At 46.5% G+C, this 21238-nt stretch overlaps 3 protein-coding genes across 9 annotated transcripts; 1 reads left to right on the plus strand and 2 right to left on the minus strand.

The window, feature by feature from the left end:
* Positions 1-20: 20 nt before the first annotated feature.
* Positions 21-9538, minus strand: matr3l1.2 (matrin 3-like 1.2). Of its 5 annotated transcripts, none has more exons than XM_051419814.1 (21): positions 7722-9538; positions 7342-7403; positions 7230-7268; positions 6707-6805; positions 6550-6613; positions 6334-6450; positions 6132-6257; positions 5758-5970; positions 5321-5445; positions 4768-5167; positions 4514-4693; positions 3563-3659; positions 3450-3466; positions 3201-3323; positions 2987-3115; positions 2655-2783; positions 2437-2567; positions 2099-2357; positions 1843-1972; positions 1615-1730; positions 21-1122 (listed from the first exon to the last, which is right to left on the minus strand). In XM_051419814.1, exons 1-21 carry the CDS (start codon positions 8484-8486, stop codon positions 1060-1062), a joined length of 3384 nt encoding a protein of 1127 aa, XP_051275774.1. In that variant the 5' UTR covers positions 8487-9538; the 3' UTR covers positions 21-1059. The 5 variants fall into 5 exon arrangements, with proteins under 5 accessions (XP_051275774.1, XP_051275772.1, XP_051275771.1 ...); XM_051419812.1 differs by having other exon boundaries at positions 1843-1996; positions 7722-9537; XM_051419811.1 differs by having other exon boundaries at positions 1843-2008; positions 6550-6608; positions 6708-6805; positions 7722-9536.
* Positions 9539-13151: 3613 nt separating this feature from the next.
* LOC127374611 (exosome complex component RRP40) lies at positions 13152-19200 on the minus strand. 3 transcript variants are annotated; one of them, XR_007887040.1, is made up of 6 exons: positions 18918-19200; positions 18159-18308; positions 17047-17198; positions 16297-16593; positions 14177-14440; positions 13152-13805 (listed from the first exon to the last, which is right to left on the minus strand). XR_007887040.1 is itself a non-coding variant. In XM_051420162.1 (4 exons), the coding sequence occupies exons 1-4, from the start codon at positions 19140-19142 to the stop codon at positions 16386-16388; spliced, it is 735 nt and encodes a 244-aa protein (XP_051276122.1). In that variant the 5' UTR covers positions 19143-19200; the 3' UTR covers positions 16229-16385. The 3 variants fall into 3 exon arrangements, 1 of the variants encoding a protein (XP_051276122.1); XR_007887039.1 differs by lacking the exon at positions 14177-14440; XM_051420162.1 differs by lacking the exons at positions 13152-13805; positions 14177-14440 and having other exon boundaries at positions 16229-16593.
* On the plus strand, positions 14245-16164 carry LOC127374656 (polyadenylate-binding protein-interacting protein 2). The gene is made up of 3 exons (XM_051420273.1): positions 14245-14394; positions 14705-14884; positions 15296-16164. Exons 1-3 carry the CDS (start codon positions 14245-14247, stop codon positions 15359-15361), a joined length of 396 nt encoding a protein of 131 aa, XP_051276233.1. The 3' UTR covers positions 15362-16164.
* Positions 19201-21238: the final 2038 nt, after the last annotated feature.

The raw sequence follows: 21238 nt of genomic DNA on the forward strand, positions 1-21238 counted from the left end.
TAAAAACAAGACGAGTCACATTTCAGGAAGCTGATTTATTTATAAAACGTCAACATAAACATTCAGAAATAAACAACAACAACAACAATGTTTGTTCTGGACGAGGAGAGACTGAAAGGAACAGCTCAACATTTTAGGAAATTAACTTTTCTTCATCATATTCTGCGTATCCATCCGCCAACTGCTGGCGGATGGATACGATGTTTGTCACCACGTTGGAACCATTTCTTAAAGCTGTGTATCCATCCGCCCACAACGTCTGTGGAAATTAGCGGACGGACTTCTTTGTAAAAACAACAAACTATTGTTTATCAAACAAGTTTGTCACTCGGTGGATGGATACACACTTCTTTGTAAAGAAATAGTTCCAATGCAAAACTATAACCTTGTTTGGTGTGAGAACTATTTTTTCAGAGCACTTGGCGGATGGATACGCCGTTTGTCATGAAGACTCGTTCATCGGTGAGATGGTTGTTGAACTTGAGCTAGGCTAGCAGTTTCCCTTGGTTTCCAGTCTTTATGCTAAGCTAGGCTAACAATATGTTGAACTGTTCCTTTAATCGAACACACAACACTAAATACTGTGATCAATACTTCACAGCAGATACTGATCGTGTGCTAACAGACACTTTACTGCTGCTTCAATCAATAATCAACTGCTCTGATTGATTGGGAGGTCTGAAGATGTCTCATCAGTCCAAACCAGATTATTGATCAGAAACCATATTGATACTGGATCAATCACTGAGGTGCTTTTTTAAATAATAAACTTTGTTCTTACACTTTACGGACCAAACAAGTTATTCATTCATTGATCACAGACGATCAATAAAACCAGCAAAAAGCAACCGATTATTATTTTAGCTTAAAAAATGTTTGTTTGTGTCATGAGCTAGCAGCTAGCAGCTAACATGAGGAAGTCCAACGTAGACGACGCACTTTACCCTCGGGTGATCACCATGACAACGGCTCTGAGAGTTCAAAGGTTGCGTCGTCTGCGTTCGACTCAACGACAAACTAGAAAAACATCAAAGTTTGGAGGAACTCGTCAGGTCGTCTTCACGCCGTCGTCTTCCTCCCTTTCTTCTTCTCTGCTTTGGTCTGCTCCTTCTCCAGATATTTCTGGAACGACAAACACATTCACAAAGAGTCAGTGGCCCCTGTCAGCTGTGGCCCCTGTCTGTGGCCCCTGTCAGCTGTGGCCCCTGTCAGCTGTGGCCCCTGTCAGCGGGCCCCTGTCAGCTGTGGCCCCTGTCAGCTGTGGCCCCTGTCAGCTGGGCCCCTGTCAGCTGTGGCCCCTGTCAGCGGGCCCCTGTCAGCGGGCCCCTGTCAGCTGTGGCCCCTGTCAGCTGTGGCCCCTGTCAGCTGTGGCCCCTGTCACGGGCCCCTGTCAGTGGGCCCCTGTCAGCTGTGGCCCCTGTCAGTGGATTTATGGATTATCTGATATTAGAGAGCTTCAGCCTCAGTCTGACAATATCTCATATGGGTGGATCCCGGATAAATAACGTTAGCAGCAGCTCTGGGGCAGGTGAGTTGTGGGCGGAGCTCTGGGGCAGGTGAGTTGTGGGCGGAGCTCTGGGGCAGGTGAGTTGTGGGCGGAGCTCTGTGTCTCACCTGCAGCTTGTCGTAGTGCGTCTGGCTGCTGCAGTGCGTCTTCTTGGCCGTCTCTTCGTTGGAGTAAAACAGGAAGCAGACGCGGCAGTAATAACCCATCTTCACATGTTCAACGCCTGAACGACAGGAAGTGACATCATTAACTGGATCATTCATTGTTAATAACATTATTGATTGGGTAATAATTGATATGTAACGGCTCTGTGAATAAAGAGTCTCCTCACTGACCGATGGGGGTGTCGGGGTCATGGGGGGGCAGCGGCAGAGACGCCACACTGGGTTTGGTTTCAGCCAGCGGGGGGGGCTCCGTCGGTCCGTTCTGATTGGTCGACGTCTCCATCTCCTCCTGTCTCTCCTCCTGTTTGACCTCCTGTCTCTCCTCCTGTCTCTCCTCCTGCAGACCAGAGGAGCAGTGACACTCATCAATCAGAAGCTCTGTTGAGTAAACAGGAAGTGATTGGAACTATTGATCTCTGACACTCACGTTCTGATCAGGAACTTCAGGAATCTTCTCTTCTGAGTTTTCTTCTCTCTTGTCAGCACCACCCTGCAGCTCCTCCTCTTTCTCCTTCTCCTCCTCCTCCTCCTCTTTCTCCTCCTGTTCCTCGTGCACTCCCCCCTCCTCCTCTTCCTCCTCCCCCTCCTCCTTCGTTCTCTTGGCCGGAGGTTCTTCGGGGTGTCTGGAGGCTGTCGGAGACGTGCTGCCGCTGTGATCTCTCTTGGTGGCGCTGGGACATCGATGTCTGAACAAACAACAGTTTCAGTCAAAGAGACGGACAGGAAGAGGAGCAGTCAGTGAGCACCACAAAAGAAGAAACTGACCCGTGTTTGAGCTGCCGGTACTTCCTGCTGACGTAGACGGTCAGACGCTTTCCGTTGAACTTCGGTGGATTGGCTTTGCAGTCGTCGGCCATTTTCTCTGCGTCCTCTGCATTCTCCATCTCGATGAAACACTGAGGACCAAACAGACAGTCAGAGACCTCAGAGAGTCTGTGCTGGACCCGGTTCTGTACCGGTTCTGTACCGGTTCTGTACCGTACCTCTCTCTTCAGCCGGTTGAGGAAGTACTTCCTGACTCTCCCGAACGGCTCGGCCAGTTTCAGGATGGCGTCGTCGGAGTATTTACTGCTGGGGATCTGACCGATGTACACCACCTTACTGGAGCCGCACTGAGCAACAAACAAACAAACAAACAACAACAGTAAACTCTCTTACAGAATCCTGTGGTTTCTGAGCGGTGAGTGGACGGGCTGTACAGACTGTGGGCTGATTCAGGTGTTTCTATGGTGACAGGACGCTGACTGCAGTTCATTGAACGACCACTGTTGGCGCCGTTAACATCAGTTTCATGACACTCGTGCGAGGTGTTCACCTGGATGGTCGGGTAGCTCATGGAGTGACTGACCCTCACCGGGCGGCCGCACACTGACGCCGTCACATTGCTGTTGTAAAACTTGGCCATCGCTCGAGCTTCTTCCTCTGTCCCGAACTGAAGGTACGCCTGAGGAGGAAGAGACGGGAAGAGTCAGGAAGAGTCAGACATATACAGACTGTGGATGCTTCCACCCTGCAGGGGGCGCTGTTACCTCAGGTCTCAGGTCCAGGACCAGGTGTTTGACCACTTTCCCAAAAGGTTTGGCGAGTCCGAGCAGCTCAGTGAGGAAGTTGTAACCTCGTCTAAACCCGACGATGTTGACCACCCTCATACCCTGAAAACAAAGTCAAACCTTTAACTGTTCCGATCAATTGATGCTTTTGATTTCCAGAGTCCGACAGGAGTTTTGGTTTAAAGGAGCCATTTTGTAACGTCTGGTATGAGGACAGATAATACGTACCCCTCTCCTCGTGTTGTCTGCAGAGGAGAAGAGACACAAACAGAAGATCAGTGTCTGATCCTCATCTACATTTTAATCCTAAACAGCATCTCCAACTCTAAATAATCAGGTACCCAAAGAGTCCGACTCCCCGTCTGCTTCGTCCTCGTCCTCTGCCAGTTCGTCCAGCGTCACAAAGTCCTCCATGTTCTCCAGGAAGTCCCGATCAAACTGAACAACACAAACATCATAAACAATTGATTTATTCTGTTTCTGTCCATTGAAGTGTTTTATTATTATTGTGATTATCTCAGTGGAGTCTGGTGGGCTGTATTCAATTCAATTCAATTTTATTCAATTTTATTTGTATAGCACCAATTCATAACAGAAGTTATCTCAGGACACTTTTCAGATAGAGCAGGTCTAGACCGAACTCTTTATAACGTTAGTAGTATACTGTAGTATCAGTGAGCTTCATATATTAACATTTACAGTAATGGTAAATGTAAAGGACCTAATAGCGCCTTCAGTCTTCCGACCACTCAAAGCGCTTTTACACTACGTGCCACATTCACCCTTCCACATACATTCAGTGATGGCAAAGTCCATCAGCAGAAACTAATTCATTCACACACACTCACTCACCGATGCATGGCATCAGGAGCAATTTGGGGTTCAGTATCTTGCTCAAGGATACTTCGACATGTGGCACCAGGAGCCGGGGATCGAACCCACGGGCGGCTGTGGCTCAGAGGCAGAGCGGGTCGTTCCTTAATCGGAAGGTTGTGGGTTCGATCCCGGCTCCGGTGCCACATGTCAAGTACCGAGCAAGACAACGATGCGTGCATGGTGTGGAATGTGTAGAATGAGTTAGTTTCGTCGATGGACTTGGGAATGTGGCACGTAGTTAAAGCGCTATGGCCGGCCACAAGTACAGGTTCATTTACCATTTACAACCTTCCGATTAAGGAACGACCTGCTCTGCCTCTGAGCCACAGCCGCCCCCCTAAGGCACCCTAACCCCCACAGTTAAACTATATAATATAAATCAATAAACGGTGTTGATCAGGGTTTATTAAGCGTACCACGTCAGCAGGCAGGTCTCCCTCCACCGTCTCTGAACTATCTCCTGCTTCTGCGTTCGTGTCCTCTTTGGCCTCGTGTTCTTCGGTCTCTGTCGGTTGCGTCGCTCGCTCTGACTCCGCCCCCTGCTTGGTGTTGAAGTCTCGAGGAGTGTCATCAGTGACGTCATCACCATCAGGAGCCTGTGTACAGGTGAGTGTGTCTGAGAGCTGGCAGGACCTTTAATGGACATAATTAACTTTGTGTATTTCCTCACCTCCTCCTGTTGGACCTCCTCCGACTCCTCCACTGTTTCCTTTGCAGACTCTGCTCTCTCTGGCTCCTCCTCCGCTGCGTCTCCATCAGTTACCTGCTCCTCCCCCACCTCCTCCTCTCTGTCCTCCCCCTCCATCACTCCCGACACCTCCTCCTCCTCCGCTGCAGGTTTCTCCTCAGGCTTCAGTTTGCTCTCCTCCTCCTTCTTCTTCTCCTCCCTGGTCCTGGAGCTGGACGAGGATTTGGACGAGGAGTTCCTGAGCGAGCTGGAGGAAGTCCTGGTCCCAGAGGTAGAGGAGGAGGAGGAGGTGGCGTTTGCTCCACCGCTCCTCTGGCTTCGATTGTCTCCACCAGAACCTCCACCGGACCCGCCACCGGACACGCCCTGTCTCCGGTTCACACTGAAACACACAAATGTTTGGTATTTAACTGCAGCACAATGTGAACAACCACTAAGTGGATCACTGGGAGGTAACATACCACCGTACAGGTGTCTCAGTGCAGGTGTGTCAGTAGTTCAGGTGTGTCAGTACAGGTGTGTTCTGAGCACTCACTTAAGGGTCTTGTACTTGGTGCAGATGTTGAGGCGAATGGGTCTCCCTTTGATTGTGAGCGGGTTCACGCTGTAATACTTGACCAGCATCTCTGCGTCCTCCGGCGTCCCCAGCTGGACAAACGCCTGAGAGACAGACAGACAGACAGACACAGACAGACAGACAGAGAGACACACAGACAGACAGAGAGACACACAGACAGACAGAGAGAGGTTCATATCCATCGCTCTGAATTGAAACTAGAGCAACCTTCCATCACCAACCCTCTTTTAAAGGATCAATGTGGATTTGGTGGGGCGGGGAGAGCTAAACAATCCCAAATGTTTTTATGATCTACAGAGAATTGAGAATCTATGTGAACGCTCCGCAGCTGCCTGTCTGTATAATAAAGAGGGTATAATAAAGTTTAGTTCCAACAGGAAGCACCTGAAGTTTACCTGGTCGGTCAGGAACAGGTGTTTCTCCACGATGCCGAAGCGCCCGGCGATGGTGAGCAGCTCCTTCTTCTTCTCCTCCTCTCTGGGCAGGTTGGAGAAGAAAACCACCTGACTGCCATGACCTTTGACCTCCCGGACAGGCCGGTCCATCGGCCTGTCCATCGGCCTCTCCATCGATCTGTCCATCGGCCTGTTTGAAGCCCGGTCATCTTTCTGAAGGTCAAAAACAGTGAGGCACATTCAGGAGCAGTAGGACAGTGAGGGACGTTCAGGAGCAGTAGGACAGTGAGGGACGTTCAGGAGCAGTAGGACAGTGAGGGACGTTCAGGAGCAGTAGGACAGTGAGGGACGTTCAGGAGCAGTAGGACTGTTACCTCGATGACCAGCAGTCTCTTGGACAGGTAGAAGGTGAGGGGTTTCCCGTACAGAGCTGCTGGGTGCTGCTCGTAGTAGTTGACCATGTCCAGAGCCTCCTCGTGACTGTTCATCTCCAGAAAGGCCTGGTGGAGACAGACAGTGGACAGTGAGTGTGAGTGTGATGAAGATGTGACGTTGTTGCTCAGAGGTTAACTCCACCTTGTTCTTGAGGACCAGGTGCTCCCTCAGGCAGCCGAACGGCTCGGTGAAGGCGAACAGAGTCTTGTTGCTGAGAGGCTTCCTGTCGTACTTCACCACCACCACTCTGCTCCTCAGCTGAGGACAGACAACCAACTTCAGTTCCCCTACCGACACATGATACCAGATATTCACCGCTTTATTCCAGGGGACGTTCAGAGATTCAGAGACACCAACCTTATTTTGTCCCAACTGGTTCTTCGCTGACAGACCAGGACCTCCTCCTCCTCCTCCTCCTCCTGTGGACACAGTGAATATAAAGTCACAGCCTCCTGCTGCTGCACACTGTGTGGGTGCAGTACCGGAATATGGGTCAGGAGTTCTGGGGCTCTTACCCCAGCTGGAGGACATCCCTCCGGCTGTCTGGACTGAAGACATGGGGGCAGGTCCAAGCAGCCCTGCAGACAGGTTGGGGGTGTCCAGAAGACCCTCACTGGAGCAAAGAAACCAAAGTCAGTCAGTTATTAAACCAAAACAACCACCATTACAACTCCATGGGGCTGATGGGTAATGTGCTCACAAGTTCAGTTCATCCTCGAGTCCAAGTGGACGTTGGAGCAAACTCTCAGGAACTTCCTCGAGGAGTTCCTGAGATACAGTGTTTGTGACAATGAGACGGCGTCGTAGCCGAGCTAGCGGCTGTGTTGAAGCCGAGCTAGCGGCGGTGCTGTAGCTGAAATGTCCCACACTGTCCACTCTGTGTCAGCACTGATTTACAGCAGTAAGGGCGTGTGGAGATATTTTACTGATGTGTCAGATACTTCAGTTTAGAGGAGGAACTCTTTAATCAATAATCAATGAATGGACTGATAGCTGCAGCTGTCCAGTGTCTGTGGTGGACAGTGTGAGTCTCTTACCCTCTGCCTGAGGACATGCCAGGGTCCCACTCCGGATACCTGAAACATTGATCGAAGGTTAAATCGAAGTACAAACGTCTCTGAGGATCAGCTGTGTGTCAGAGTCACTCACATGTCGAGCAGCAGCCGTCTGTTCTCAGCATGTCGCAGTCCGTTAGTGTGCTGGTTCCACTCCTACAGAGACACACAGTTACTGACACTCCCCCATCAACAAACGTTACAGGAACACTTCACCCAAACACTCAATCAACAGTCTGACTACTGGAAGTGTACAAACAGCAGATCTCTGAGGGGCCTCCTGTAGGATGTGTGTGTGGATGAAGCTTGGTACAGCTTCAGTAAGACAATGAGGATACATGCTGTAAGGTGATCTAACACGATGCAACTGGACCACCTGTCGCTGACTGAAGTGGACAGAAGACCTGGGCTCACCTGAGCTCAAACATTTAAAGTTAGTCCGACAGGAGAGAGGAAGGACTGGAGAGTACTCACCATGGTGGAGTGAACGTCAAAGTCACAAAGAGAGCAAACGTGGGGGAACATGGGGGGCATGACTCCCAAGAAGTCTTGGACTTTTCCATTGGACGGGGCGCCCATCCTCCTCTGCATAAAGACGGGCTCGGACGTTGGCGGCCCCATGCCGAGCCCGCTGTAGGAGTCCCGGCGGGAAAGCTCAGAGTACGGCCTCTCTCTGCTGCCGCCGCCACCGTAATGTAAGCCGTAGCTGCGGCTGGGAGCCACGTCCTGCAGGGAACCGTACCCAAAGTCTGCAGAGGACTGGGCCCGGGCCGAACCCTGACCCAGAGACGGACCGCCCATCCTGTCCATGTCGTCCCAGCTGTCCCTTCCTCCTCGATACGCAGCGTCAGAGGACATGGAGGACGCCCCCCTCCGCTCTCCCCCGTCTCCCTTGCGGCTCTTGAGCTGCATGAGGATGTGCGGCAGCGTCTCCACGCTGATGTCCTCTTCGGGGATTTCGGCCAGAGCGTCCAGGTCGGACGGCGACAGCCCCAAACTGGCAAACAGCTTCATGGTGTTGCCAAGATGGCCACCGCCGCCACGCCGGGACATCTGGGAGCCGCCATCTTGGCCCTCCATGCCGCCGCCGCCCACCCCGACGCCTGAGGCCACGCCCCCCATCTGCCGGCCGGACCGCTGCTCGTTCATGCTGTAGTTCAAGGTCTCTGCGGCAGCCAGGAGCCCCCGACCCACAGCGAAGTGTTTCTGACCTCCGTCCGACTGCGACTTCTGAGACATGACGTCACAAAGATAAAGATAAAGAAGGAAGCGGGCGGCGGGCGGCGTCAACGCTTAAAGGACGGGGACGGGAATGTCTCGTGCAAAGAGTAAACCTGGACAAAGTGACGGGGAACTCCTCTTCTCGCTCTGATTCTGCTGAGACACAATGAGGTAGAGACACTCTTCAGACGCTGCCTCTGAGACAACAGCAGCCAGCGGACGGAAGAGACACCTGAGCAGGTGGAAGCTGGGACTACTGGGACATGAGAGGCAGTTAAAGAAGACTGGCAAAGGAGACAGAACAGGCTTATAAAGACTCAAATATCAGCCCAGACCAGCAGGGAGAGAATGGACAGAGTGTGATGGAAACATCCTCACTGAGAAGGTCAGATATCACAGACAGTGTGATTAATAAAACCTTTATGTTCCATATAAAACACAAAGAATCAGAAGAGTCCAATTAGAATGAAAGAGGGACAACTGGACCAGAATACATCGGTGGACCGGATACAAACAGTCAACGACCGGAAAAACTTCACTTATGTGCACGTTTCTTACATTATCATCATCATCATCATCATTATTATTATTACTACTACTACTATTACCACCCTGTATTACACATGTTTTACTTATTTCACAGTTTTCTATAGATGATGTTTGTATAATATTTTTAGGGATGAACAATGATATCAGTGTCACTGGACAATAAATATTAAAACATTGCGTCTGCAGGTTATATATTTATATATATATATATATATATATATATATAACGTTAGAGTAGATATTTCAATATGCTTTGTGATTAATGTGAAGATGAGCAGAACAAACCAACACGTTTTCTTACATCTGGTTGTTATATTATATTATATTATATTACTTCATTATTATACTAGCTCTTGCTATTAGCATACTGCACATGTCCATATTTTGATAATATTTAGATGAATTCTGCAGATGTTCTTTATTATAAAGTCCAACTTAAACTAATGACACCCTGTGAAGCGGAGACATGTATTAAATGTATTAAATGTGTTAAAGAGTGCACACTCTGTAACACTCTCTAACTCTCTGTAACACTCTGCAACACTCTGCAACACTCTGCAACACTCTGCAACTCTCTGCAACACTCTGTAACTCTCTGCAACACTCTGTAACACTCTGTAACTCTCTGCAACTCTCTGCAACACTCTGCAACACTCTGCAACACTCTGTAACACTCTGTAACTCTCTGTAACTCTCTGTAACTCTCTGTAACACTCTGTAACACTCTGTAACTCTCTGTAACACTCTCTAACTCTCTGTAACTCTCTGTAACTCTCTGTAACTCTCTGTAACTCTCTGCAACTCTCTGCAACACTCTGTAACACTCTGCAACACTCTGTAACACTCTGCAACTCTCTGTAACACTCTGTAACTCTCTGTAACACTCTGTAACTCTCTGCAACACTCTGCAACACTCTGTAACTCTCTCTAACACTCTGTAACACTCTGTAACTCTCTGTAACACTCTGTAACACTCTGCAACACTCTGTAACTCTCTGTAACACTCTGTAACTCTCTGTAACTCTCTGTAACACTCTCTAACTCTCTGTAACACTCTTTAACACTCTCTAACTCTCTGTAACACTCTTTAACACTCTCTAACTCTCTGTAACACTCTTTAACACTCTCTAACTCTCTGCAACACTCTGCAACACTCTGTAACTCTCTCTAACTCTCTGTAACTCTCTGTAACTCTCTGTAACTCTCTGTAACACTCTGCAACACTCTGCAACACTCTGTAACACTCTGTAACTCTCTGTAACTCTCTGTAACTCTCTGTAACACTCTCTAACTCTCTGTAACACTCTGTAACTCTCTGCAACACTCTGTAACACTCTGTAACTCTCTGTAACACTCTGTAACTCTCTGTAACACTCTGTAACTCTCTGTAACACTCTGCAACTCTCTGTAACTCTCTGTAACACTCTGTAACTCTCTGTAACTCTCTGTAACTCTCTGTAACACTCTCTAACTCTCTGTAACTCTCTCTAACTCTCTGTAACTCTCTGTAACACTCTGTAACACTCTCTAACACTCTCTAACTCTCTCTAACTCTCTGTAACTCTCTCTAACTCTCTCTAACTCTCTGTAACTCTCTGTAACCTAACTCTCTGTAACACTCTGTAACTCTCTGTAACTCTCTGTAACTCTCTGTAACTCTCTCTAACTCTCTGTAACTCTCTGTAACACTCTGTAACTCTCTGTAACTCTCTGTAACTCTCTGTAACTCTCTCTAACTCTCTGTAACTCTCTCTAACTCTCTCTAACTCTCTCTAACTCTCTGTAACACTCTGTAACACTCTGTAACTCTCTGTAACTCTCTGTAACACTCTCTAACTCTCTCTAACTCTCTCTAACTCTCTCTAACACTCTGTAACTCTCTGTAACTCTCTGTAACACTCTGTAACTCTCTGTAACTCTCTGTAACTCTCTGTAACACTCTGTAACTCTCTCTAACTCTCTCTAACACTCTGTAACTCTCTCTAACTCTCTCTAACTCTCTCTAACTCTCTCTAACTCTCTGTAACACTCTGTAACTCTCTCTAACACTCTGTAACACTCTGTAACTCTCTGTAACACTCTCTAACTCTCTGTAACACTCTGTAACTCTCTGTAACTCTCTGTAACTCTCTGTAACTCTCTCTAACACTCTCTAACTCTCTGTAACACTCTGTAACACTCTGTAACTCTCTGTAACACTCTTTATCTGTAACACTCTGTAACACTCTGTAACTCTCTGTAACACTCTGTAACACTCTGTAACTCTCTCTGTAACACTCTGTAACACTCTCAACACTCTGTAACTCTCTGTAACTTAACACTCTCTGTAACACTCTGTAACACTCTTTAACTCTCTGTAACTCTCTGTAACTCTCTGTAACTCTCTGTAACTCTCTAACTCTCTTTAACTCTCTCTAACTCTCTCTAACTCTCTGTAACACTCTGTAACACTCTGTAACACTCTGTAACTCTCTTTAACACTCTGTAACTCTCTGTAACTCTCTGTAACTCTCTGTAACTCTCTGTAACTCTCTGTAACACTCTCTAACTCTCTTTAACACTCTCTAACTCTCTCTAACACTCTGTAACTCTCTGTAACACTCTCTAACTCTCTGTAACTCTCTGTAACTCTCTGTAACTCTCTGTAACACTCTCTAACACTCTGTAACACCTTCACTCTGTTTGAGTCTCTTTAGTGTTTTCAGTCCGTCCAACAGTCCGACTTTAACGTTAGCACAATGCTAATGGCATTAGCCTGCTGCTACAAGCTAATGCTACTCGTTAGCTGACGTCAGTTTAGTTCAGAGCTTCACGTGAAGGTTGTCATTGAACGTTGAGCTGTGTACAATCTGCTCATAAAGTGTATATGTGTGAATATTAACAATCTTACCGTAACGCGTGGTTGGTAGCTAACAGTTAGCTAGCTCAGCCTGCTAGCGCAAACCGAGGCACGAGCGCTGCCAGCCAGATCTCGCGATGTTTCGTTGTCTTACGCTAAAAGGGCTCGAGCGCGTTATGTTTCCTGTTTTCGCGCCTCTTTTCTCATCGTGTTCCCTGTGAATATTATTATTAACTATTAAATGTACATATTTGTGACTCAGCTCTTCAATATTTATCTTCCATCTGTCGGGACTTTCAGTTTATCAACGTCAGCGACTTTCCGGAAGTCAGGTCGGAGTCTGGACTACAGTGCTGCCTTCAGGGCACCTCCGGAAGTTCCTACTCCAAGATGTCGCAGCAGTCACTGTTCTGGAAGTCTATTGGTGTCCATCCATTTGTCTCGGGGCTCCTCAGACTGAGCTGAACGGGGACAAACGTAGACTCACAAACACAAAGATGTATTTTCTTTGTGTTTGTTCTACGTTGGTCGTTTTATTGTAGATTTTAAATGCTCTTACACTGTTTACATTACAGTTTATACATTGCAGCGTGTTACTGAGTTCAACACAATGTCAACTTTTGTTTTCTAGTTGGTTTGCTAAATAGGCTAATGTAGCTAACAATAACACTGCCTACCCCTAGAGGCCCCTGGAAGTCCCTGGAAGCCCCTAGAGGCCCCTGGCCCTGGAGCCCCTGGTGGCTCCTGGTGGCTCCTGGTGGCTCCTGCTGGCTTATGTCATGTTCTCGCATCAGAGCAAGTCAGGCGGGGGATTTACGAGACAAATCCCCTCCCATCTGCTCCTGTATAACACTCAGTATTTCTCAATAGACTGCAGTAAGCTGAGCTGTAACAGTGGAGCCTCCTGCCATGCTCCTGCTAGATTGCCATTGCCAATACTGTTGTTGCTGTGCACCTGTCTGTCTGTCTGTCTCTCTCTCTCTCTCTCTCTCTCTCTCTCTCCCACCCACCTAGAGCCGGAGGATCTGTCCTAGGTTTCTGCCTTTTAACAGGCAGTTTTTCCTTGCCCTTGTCTCCAAGGTCTTGCTCATGGTGGTACTGTTGGGTCTCTGTAATTAATGTTTTAAAGAGTTCGGTCTAGACCTGCTCTATTTGAAAAGTGTCCTGAGATAACTTCTGTTATGAATTGGCGCTATACAAATAAAACTGAATTGAAATGAATTGTGACAGCAGTGTGTTGCTGCTACGCCAGAAAAATAAAATAAATCAGTTTGACAATATGATGTAAAAAGGCATTGTTATGAAAATATATTTTTATTTTATTCCAACATAAACATAAAACTAAATCATTTACTATACTATACTATATTTTTTTATAAGAATTCTTCTCTTATGATAACTTATTGTTTATAACTATAAATTGTTAATTAACATAAAACATTTAATTTTATAACTTGATAACTTAATGTTATTGTTAACATCTGTCTCCTTGTAAAAGTGAAATATCAGCAATGTCTTATTCTTAATGAGAACAACAATAAAACTAATGTTTCGTTCAATCACAAAAACAACACTCCTACTTTCCGATTCTCGGGCCCCTTTGGTTTTAATGGGTCATGCAGGCAGTGAAGGCAGCACTCTGATTGTCCAATCACAAGCGAGCACAGAGTGACGTCAGCTATGTAAACAAACAGAGGCAGCGCGGCCATGACAGTCCGACAGTCCCAGAGCTCGGTCCGCTGCCGTCCAACCGTCCGGGTTCTCAGGTATTTCACCGGTCCACAGTCCGTGTTTGAGTTCGGTTCGTGGTTCTAATGTTACTGAAGGTTCGTGTTCGTGTTCCTCTGTCGGTAGAAGTCGGTTATTCTGCTGCGTTCAAGGTACAAACGGCGGTCACACAGTCGGTATCCGGCTGCTATTGTCTGTCAGACAGCGGCCATCACAGCGACCTGGGGGGGGCAGTACCGACCACCAACATTCATAAACAACAACAATAACAGTAATAACAACAACAATAATAACAATACGGTAAAACTTATCACTATATAACTATATAATAATAATAACTATTAATTCTACATGAATCAATAATAAGTAGCTATTAATGATAATGATCGATAAGGACAGTATTCCAGCAGCTGATTGGTTGATTGGGGCTGATTAAAGCTCCCAGTGGCTGATAGTGATTCACTCTCAGGTGATTGATCTGATCAATATATTGGAGCTCGGTGTCATTGGTGTGAATTGTATTATTATGTATTGAACATAGAAATCAATATGTAGATGATTATTACATAAACACAGATCAATAAGTACCAACCAGTGAGTGGCTGATCATGTGACCTGTTGTAGATCCGCCCCTGCTGTTGACCCCGGCTCAGAGAGAGAATGAGAGACCCCCGACTCAACAACAACAACAACAACACCCCCAACATGACCGTCAGCAACGAGGTCGTCCTGAGCAACCAGTTCAACTCGGAGGAGAACCCGTTCGCAGAGTACATGTGGATGGAGAACGAGGAGGAGTTCAACAGGCAGGTGAGAGCACCTGGGGCTCAGGTCAAAGGTCAAAGGTCGGTGTTTCCTACAGACAGGAGGAGGAGGAACTGTTCAATAACAGACACACTGCGGCCCACCAGACTCCATTCAGAAAACCACAGATTGAACCGCTCCCATAATTCAACTGTTGGTGGTCTCAGTCACAGTCAGTGGCTCACAGTTGTTGTTGTTGTTGTTGTTGTTATTTAGATCTCTGATGAATAGATTGTTGTTTAAAATATCAGTTTTATTTGATCTGATCTAAGATATTAAAGACCTGGTTTCTGTGTGTGTGTGTGTGTGTGTGTAGGTGGAGGAGGAGCTGTGGGAGGAGGAGTTTATTGAGCGGTGCGTTCAGGAGCTTCTGGAGGAGGAGGAGCAGTGGGAGTGGTTCATCCCGTCCAGAGACCTCCCCCCTCAGACCGGCACTCAGCTGCAGGACCAGATCAGTGTGCTGGTTCTGGACGCCGACGCTGACTTCGACCTTGTGGTGAGTTCACTGCCAATCAGAGGCTGCAGTTCCCTAGCAACCAGCACTGATCGATCTGATTGATCTTTATTTATCAAACAGAAACGGTGAAAAGACGCCGACAGTCAGCGACCTCCGTTCAGAGATCTTACTCTGTATGGTTCCTCTTTAAATGGATCAATAATCAGTAACGTTCTATTAGGTGTTCTATAAGGTTATTATCATTATTATTATTATTATTATTATTATTAATAAAATGTGTCCAGTCTTCAGTTTTCTGTGTGAACTGAATCTCTTGAATAAAACGAGGCGTTTAAAGACTGTAGTCAGTTTAAAAGAGTTCAATGTGCGGCTAGCTGCCTTAAATCAGCAGTTTCCTTATGGGAGTTTTGTATTGTGTCGACGATCTTTCTCTTCTTCCTCACTGCTCAGGTGAACAGCAGTCTGAACCCCAACGCCAAGGAGTTCATCCCGGGGATCCAGAAACACGTCATGTGACCCGACCCGCAACCTGCCCCCCCCCCCAGTCCACACTGTGACATCATCACCAAGATGTCTGCCGTATTTTCCACTTCGACCTTCAACCTGACGTGTTGCCAAAGTTCTGCTCGCATGTGTTCAGAGTCCACTTCCTGTTACTGCACCCGTCTGTCTGACCGTCTGTCTGTCTGTCTGACCATCTGTCTGTCTGTCTGACCGTCTGTCTGTCTGAGGTCGCTCTCTGAATGTAAATCAGCTGAGAGTGTCTGCGTTCACTTTATATTCAGAACAAAGTGTTTCTGTTACGATCCGCTCTGAACTTTATTTGCACTTTTATAAAACAGATTTTAGTTCCAGTTTAGATCCGGTCTGATCCGGTTTGGATCCAGTTTAAATCCGGTCTGATCCGGTTTGGATCCAGTTTAGATCTGGTCTGATCTGGTTTGGATCCAGTTTAGATCCGGTCTGATCCGGTTTGGATCCAGTTTAGATCCGGTCTGATCCGGTTTGGATCCAGTTTAAATCCGGTCTGATCCGGTTTGGATCCAGTTTAGATCTGGTCTGATCTGGTTTGGATCCAGTTTAAATCCGGTCTGATCCGGTCGTTTTGGTTCAGTCTCTCTGCTTTCCTCTGGTGTTTTCCCAGAATCCTTTGTGTGTGGGTCCGAGCGGCCCTCAGAGCTGCTGCCTCATTAACTGTTTGTGGTTTTTCTAAATGAACAAAGTTCTGTATAAAAAGTCATATAAAGAAAAAAGTTGTAAAAAAAATATCTATTTTTTCTTAAATCTATTTGAAAATAAATGTTTATGGAGAAAGCTTCCCTCTGTGGGTTATTGATCAGTGATTGATCAGGTTTAGTTTGAACTCACAGAAACACATCTGGATCAGTTTGATATAAACCGGTTACAGAACGTTTTAATAAGAACTGTACAGTCTGTCTCACCCGTCTCACCTGTCTCACCCCCAACACAACCACACATTGATCACACAGAAGACCAGCTGTTCTCTGCTGGTTCAGGCCCGCTTGTGGTCCAATGTGGTCTACAGCGCCCCCTGTGCCACCCTCCTGAACAGCTGCTGTCTCTGCTGGGCCGTCATGGTGTCGCAGCTCTGCAGCAGGTTGGCGATGACGAGCGTCTGCTGGATGCTGGAGGACCGGACCCACAGACGGCCGTTCATCCCCAAAACCAGCTCACAGGGGAACAGCTGCTGCAGGTCTGCCAGCACCTCACTGTGGGGGGCCAGCAGTCTGTGGGGGGGTGGGGGGGCCACAGGCATCAATAACATCATCAATAACATGGTTTCTGTAGTGGAGACTAAACGTTAACAATGATCCATATCAGCAATAACAATTCCTAACGTGTTCGTAACAACACGTAACTCTAGAAACACGAGCTAAAGGCCGTCATATGTCCACAGTCTGACTGTCAATACAGGATCAATATCATCCATAAAGATACAGTGTATACTGATCAATATCATCCATACAGATACAGTGTATACTGATCAATATCATCCATACAGATACAGTGTATACTGATCAATATCATCCATAAAGATACAGTGTATACTGATCAATATCATACAATACCATAAAGATACAGTGTATACTGATCAATAATCCAATAATAGAATCAATATAAAGTAGATCTGATCAAAAATATAAAAATCAAAATAGAAAAAAAGTGATCTACGTTTTTACCTTCTGACGAGTCCCAGAGAGACGATGAAGAGCAGACCTCCTCCTCCGAATACTCCCATCCCATTGGCTCGTCCCGAACTGTCCATACACACCAGCTCCGGCTCCATGTCCTTATTGGCTATGATGAACTGAGAGAACACCAGGTCGCCCACCTGTACAGGTAACACACAGGGAGGGAGGGGTTCAACACCTGTACAGGTAACACACAGGGAGGGAGGGGTTCAACACCTGTACAGGTAACACACAGGGAGGGAGGGGTTCAACACCTGTACAGGTAACACACAGGGAGGGAGGGAGGGGTTCAACACCTGTACAGGTAACACACAGGGAGGGAGGGAGGGAGGGAGGGGGTTCAACACCTGTACAGGTAACACACAGGGAGGGAGGGAGGGAGGGGTTCAACACCTGTACAGGTAACACACAGGGAGGGAGGGGTTCAACACCTGTACAGGTAACACACAGGGAGGGAGGGAGGGAGGGGTTCAACACCTGTACAGGTAACACACAGGGAGGGAGGGGGGTTCAACACCTGTACAGGTAACACACAGGGAGGGAGGGGTTCAACACCTGTACAGGTAACACACAGGGAGGGGGTTCAACACCTGTACAGGTAACACACAGGGAGGGAGGGTTCAACACCTGTACAGGTAACACACAGGGAGGGAGGGGTTCAACACCTGTACAGGTAACACACAGGAGGGAGGGGTTCAACACCTGTACAGGTAACACACAGGGAGGGAGGGGTTCAACACCTGTACAGGTAACACACAGGGAGGGAGGGGGTTCAACACCTGTACAGGTAACACACAGGGAGGGAGGGAGGGGTTCAACACCTGTACAGGTAACACACAGGGAGGGAGGGGTTCAACACCTGTACAGGTAACACACAGGGAGGGAGGGAGGGGTTCAACACCTGTACAGGTAACACACAGGGAGGGAGGGAGGGAGGGGTTCAACACCTGTACAGGTAACACACAGGGAGGGAGGGGGTTCAACACCTGTACAGGTAACACACAGGGAGGGAGGGGTTCAACACCTGTACAGGTAACACACAGGGAGGGAGGGAGGGGTTCAACACCTGTACAGGTAACAGCGGGTCTTCAGTGTCTCACCTGGACGTTGGGGCGGTTCCTCTTGGTCGCCCCCTCGAACGCCAGGTAGGACAGAGACGCCTGCTCGCTTCCTCCAAAGTCCACCTTGAAGACGTCTCCTGATTTGACCGTCACGATGCCGATGACGGTCTCTCCTTTAGCCGGGACGTACTGAGGACACAGAGACAGACTCAGCTCCCAGCATGCACTGCTCCAACACCTGTCCTCTTCTGAAATGTCCTCATGGAACACCAACGTTCGCTTCACCTTCTATTAGGAACTCCGAACGCCATTTAAATATATAGCTATTTAAAGTTTGACCCAATATGGTTCACCGGATTTAACTTCCAGAACAAAAACTAACAACTCTCATACATTAGTTCGGTGATCTGAGTAATTCGGGCCGGTACTGGTTCACCAACCGGTACTGTATTACTAAATAATCTGAACTTTTCAGAGCGGAGTCCCGCTGCTCGCTGCCGTAAAGCACAGCGAGCTGTGGAAGACAGAACAGCGGAAATAATGAATTAAATTCAACTTTAATGACACAAAGCGCATCTTGATTACTTTATTTTAAGCCGTAATCTCGACTGATCCATAATGATTTAAGTTCAGTCCAAGAGTCCCGCCTTATGAGGCGTTCAGGTGCGCTGACAAAGAAATCCCTTAAATTGCGAGATTTCTAAACGGATTTCTGCACACAGTAGGAGCTCCAGTTAGCGCAGATCTGACAGTAACTGGATGGTGTGGGTATATAGAGTGAGTCCGGTGCAGTCTCACCCTCCTCTGCTGGGAATCCATCCAGAACATGTTGGGCTGTTTGTGTCGGAGGACGCCGCTTTTACACACCAGCAGCCGGTCTCCGCTCCGCCTCAGACCCGGTCCGCACACCACCTTCTCCGGTCTCCCGGGGTCCGTCAGAGAGATGGTGTCGTCGGTCTGAAAGCAGAACTCATCTCCCGGTAACAAAACCTCTCCGACTTTCTCCTTCAACCCGGGAAACATGTCGACTCTGCAGCAGCTTCACTCACATGTGTTGTTGTTGTTGTTCGACGGACGGAAATCAATGTGACACAGGAAGCAGGAATCAGCCTGCAGCGCCCCCTGCGGGCCGGAGGAACAAACCCGAGTTTCTCAGTTTCACAGAAACATTTAAATATAAATGTTTGATTATAATGTATCATTAATATATTTATTTGTTTTCTATTAGCAGTAGAACCTGACTGTGTTTGAGTCTGTTTATTACTGACACATTTACTTAAACTAATAATAATAATAATAATACATTGAATTGTACAACAAATAAAATATGAACCCAAAACAATAAAAAACAATAAACAATTGGAGTAAATTAGTAAAGTGTCACCGTCTATAAATAAGAACCCCCGTTAATAAACCAATAATATTATTATAATAATATTTGTAATATAAAACATCTTTAGCTGCTGCTTTTATTTATTTTATTTATATTTTGTATATTTATTTCTTTATTCCTCTTTCACTCAGAATTTTAATCCCATTACATTATTTTATTGTTTTTATTAAAATAATAAAATCTCTAATTATTTTTCATTTTGTTTTTATTCCCCTCAGTACAGCTCAGACGGTTCTCCTGTAGTAACTGTTGTTGTTGTTTTTAGTCCATATTTCATTATTATCATTTATTTTGTGTGAAATTCGATATATTAAATATTAAGAAATATTGAATTCAAGACTTTTATTTTGGCATTTCTTCATTTATTTATTCACTTTATTCACAGCAGCAGCTGATCTGAGTTCAGTTCATGGTTTTATTGTGACGTGTTCCTCTGAGCAGCAGGTGGTGCTCTCACTCAACACAACATTCAACCTACTTGTTTTATTGATTATCAGTAAATCAGATTTTTAACATCAGCTCTCATTATTAATATTATTAATATTATTAATAAATAATTAAATATATAATGTTAAATAATTTAATCAATAATAATGAAATAAAGTCATACACATATATATTTCTATCTTATATATATTGTATTATAATCAGACTTTGTTATGTTGTTGTTGGATATTGTGATATAATCCATATTTTTATTGTTATTTCTATTTCTTTAACATCCGGTGAGTCCCTGTAACTCCTTTCCCCTCAGGGATCAATAAAGTGTTTCAGACTCCACTGATTGGTGACCCTCTAGAGGACCCCGGCCCCTATGTTGGGAACCAGCTCACTGTAACAGCCGTCCTACAGCAGTCATCCTACAGCAGCCGTCCTACAGCAGCAGCAGCCGTCCTACAGCAGCCGTCCTACAGCACTCGTCCTACAGCAGTCTTCCTACAGCAGCCGTCCTACAGCAGCCGTCCTACAGAAGCCGTCCTACAACAGCCGTCCTACAGCAGCAGCAGCCGTCCTACAGAAGTCGTCCTACAGAAGTCGTCCTACAACAGCCGTCCTACAGCAGCCGTCTTACAGCAGTCATCCTACAGCAGCAGCAGTCGTCCTACAGCAGCCGTCCTACAGAAGTCGTCCTACAGAAGTCGTCCTACAGCAGCTGTCCTGCATAATCTGCTGTCAGTCTTCAGGACGGACAGGAGCTGAATGTTTTCTTCATTAAGTGAAAGAATTCAACTGCTGCAGGAAAATAAACCAACTGAAGACTGACAGCAGATCAACAGCAGCTCGCTTTCATAAAATAAAAGTCTGTTGATTAAATAAAGTCAGATTATAAATGTCTTTCTGCACTTTCAACAGTACGGAGGCTCGTTGCAGCCAAAAAGAGACATAAAATGCTGCAAACTCCTGATTTATCTCTTCATCAGTTTATTATTATTTCTCTTTCCACCCTTTTATCTGCCTCCGTCTCTGGGTCACAGTGTTCAAACACTGCAGGACTGGAGCTCAGTGTTCTCAGTATTAAAAGTTAAAGTGGTCACTGTTAATAATGTATAAGAATAATCTATAATGTTCTGTTTATAATGATGGATTGTTATTACTGATGCATTCATGTACAAACATCATTTATTAGGAAACAATTGATTGGATCAACTTCAGATCTGGTCAGAGTGATCTAAACACCACGATTAAAAGTTGTGCTCTTTGTGAGTGTAACTTTGTTCAATCTCAA

This window comes from Dicentrarchus labrax, unplaced genomic scaffold (genome assembly GCF_905237075.1).
Source record: "Dicentrarchus labrax unplaced genomic scaffold, dlabrax2021, whole genome shotgun sequence".
Lineage (NCBI taxonomy): Eukaryota > Metazoa > Chordata > Actinopteri > Moronidae > Dicentrarchus > Dicentrarchus labrax.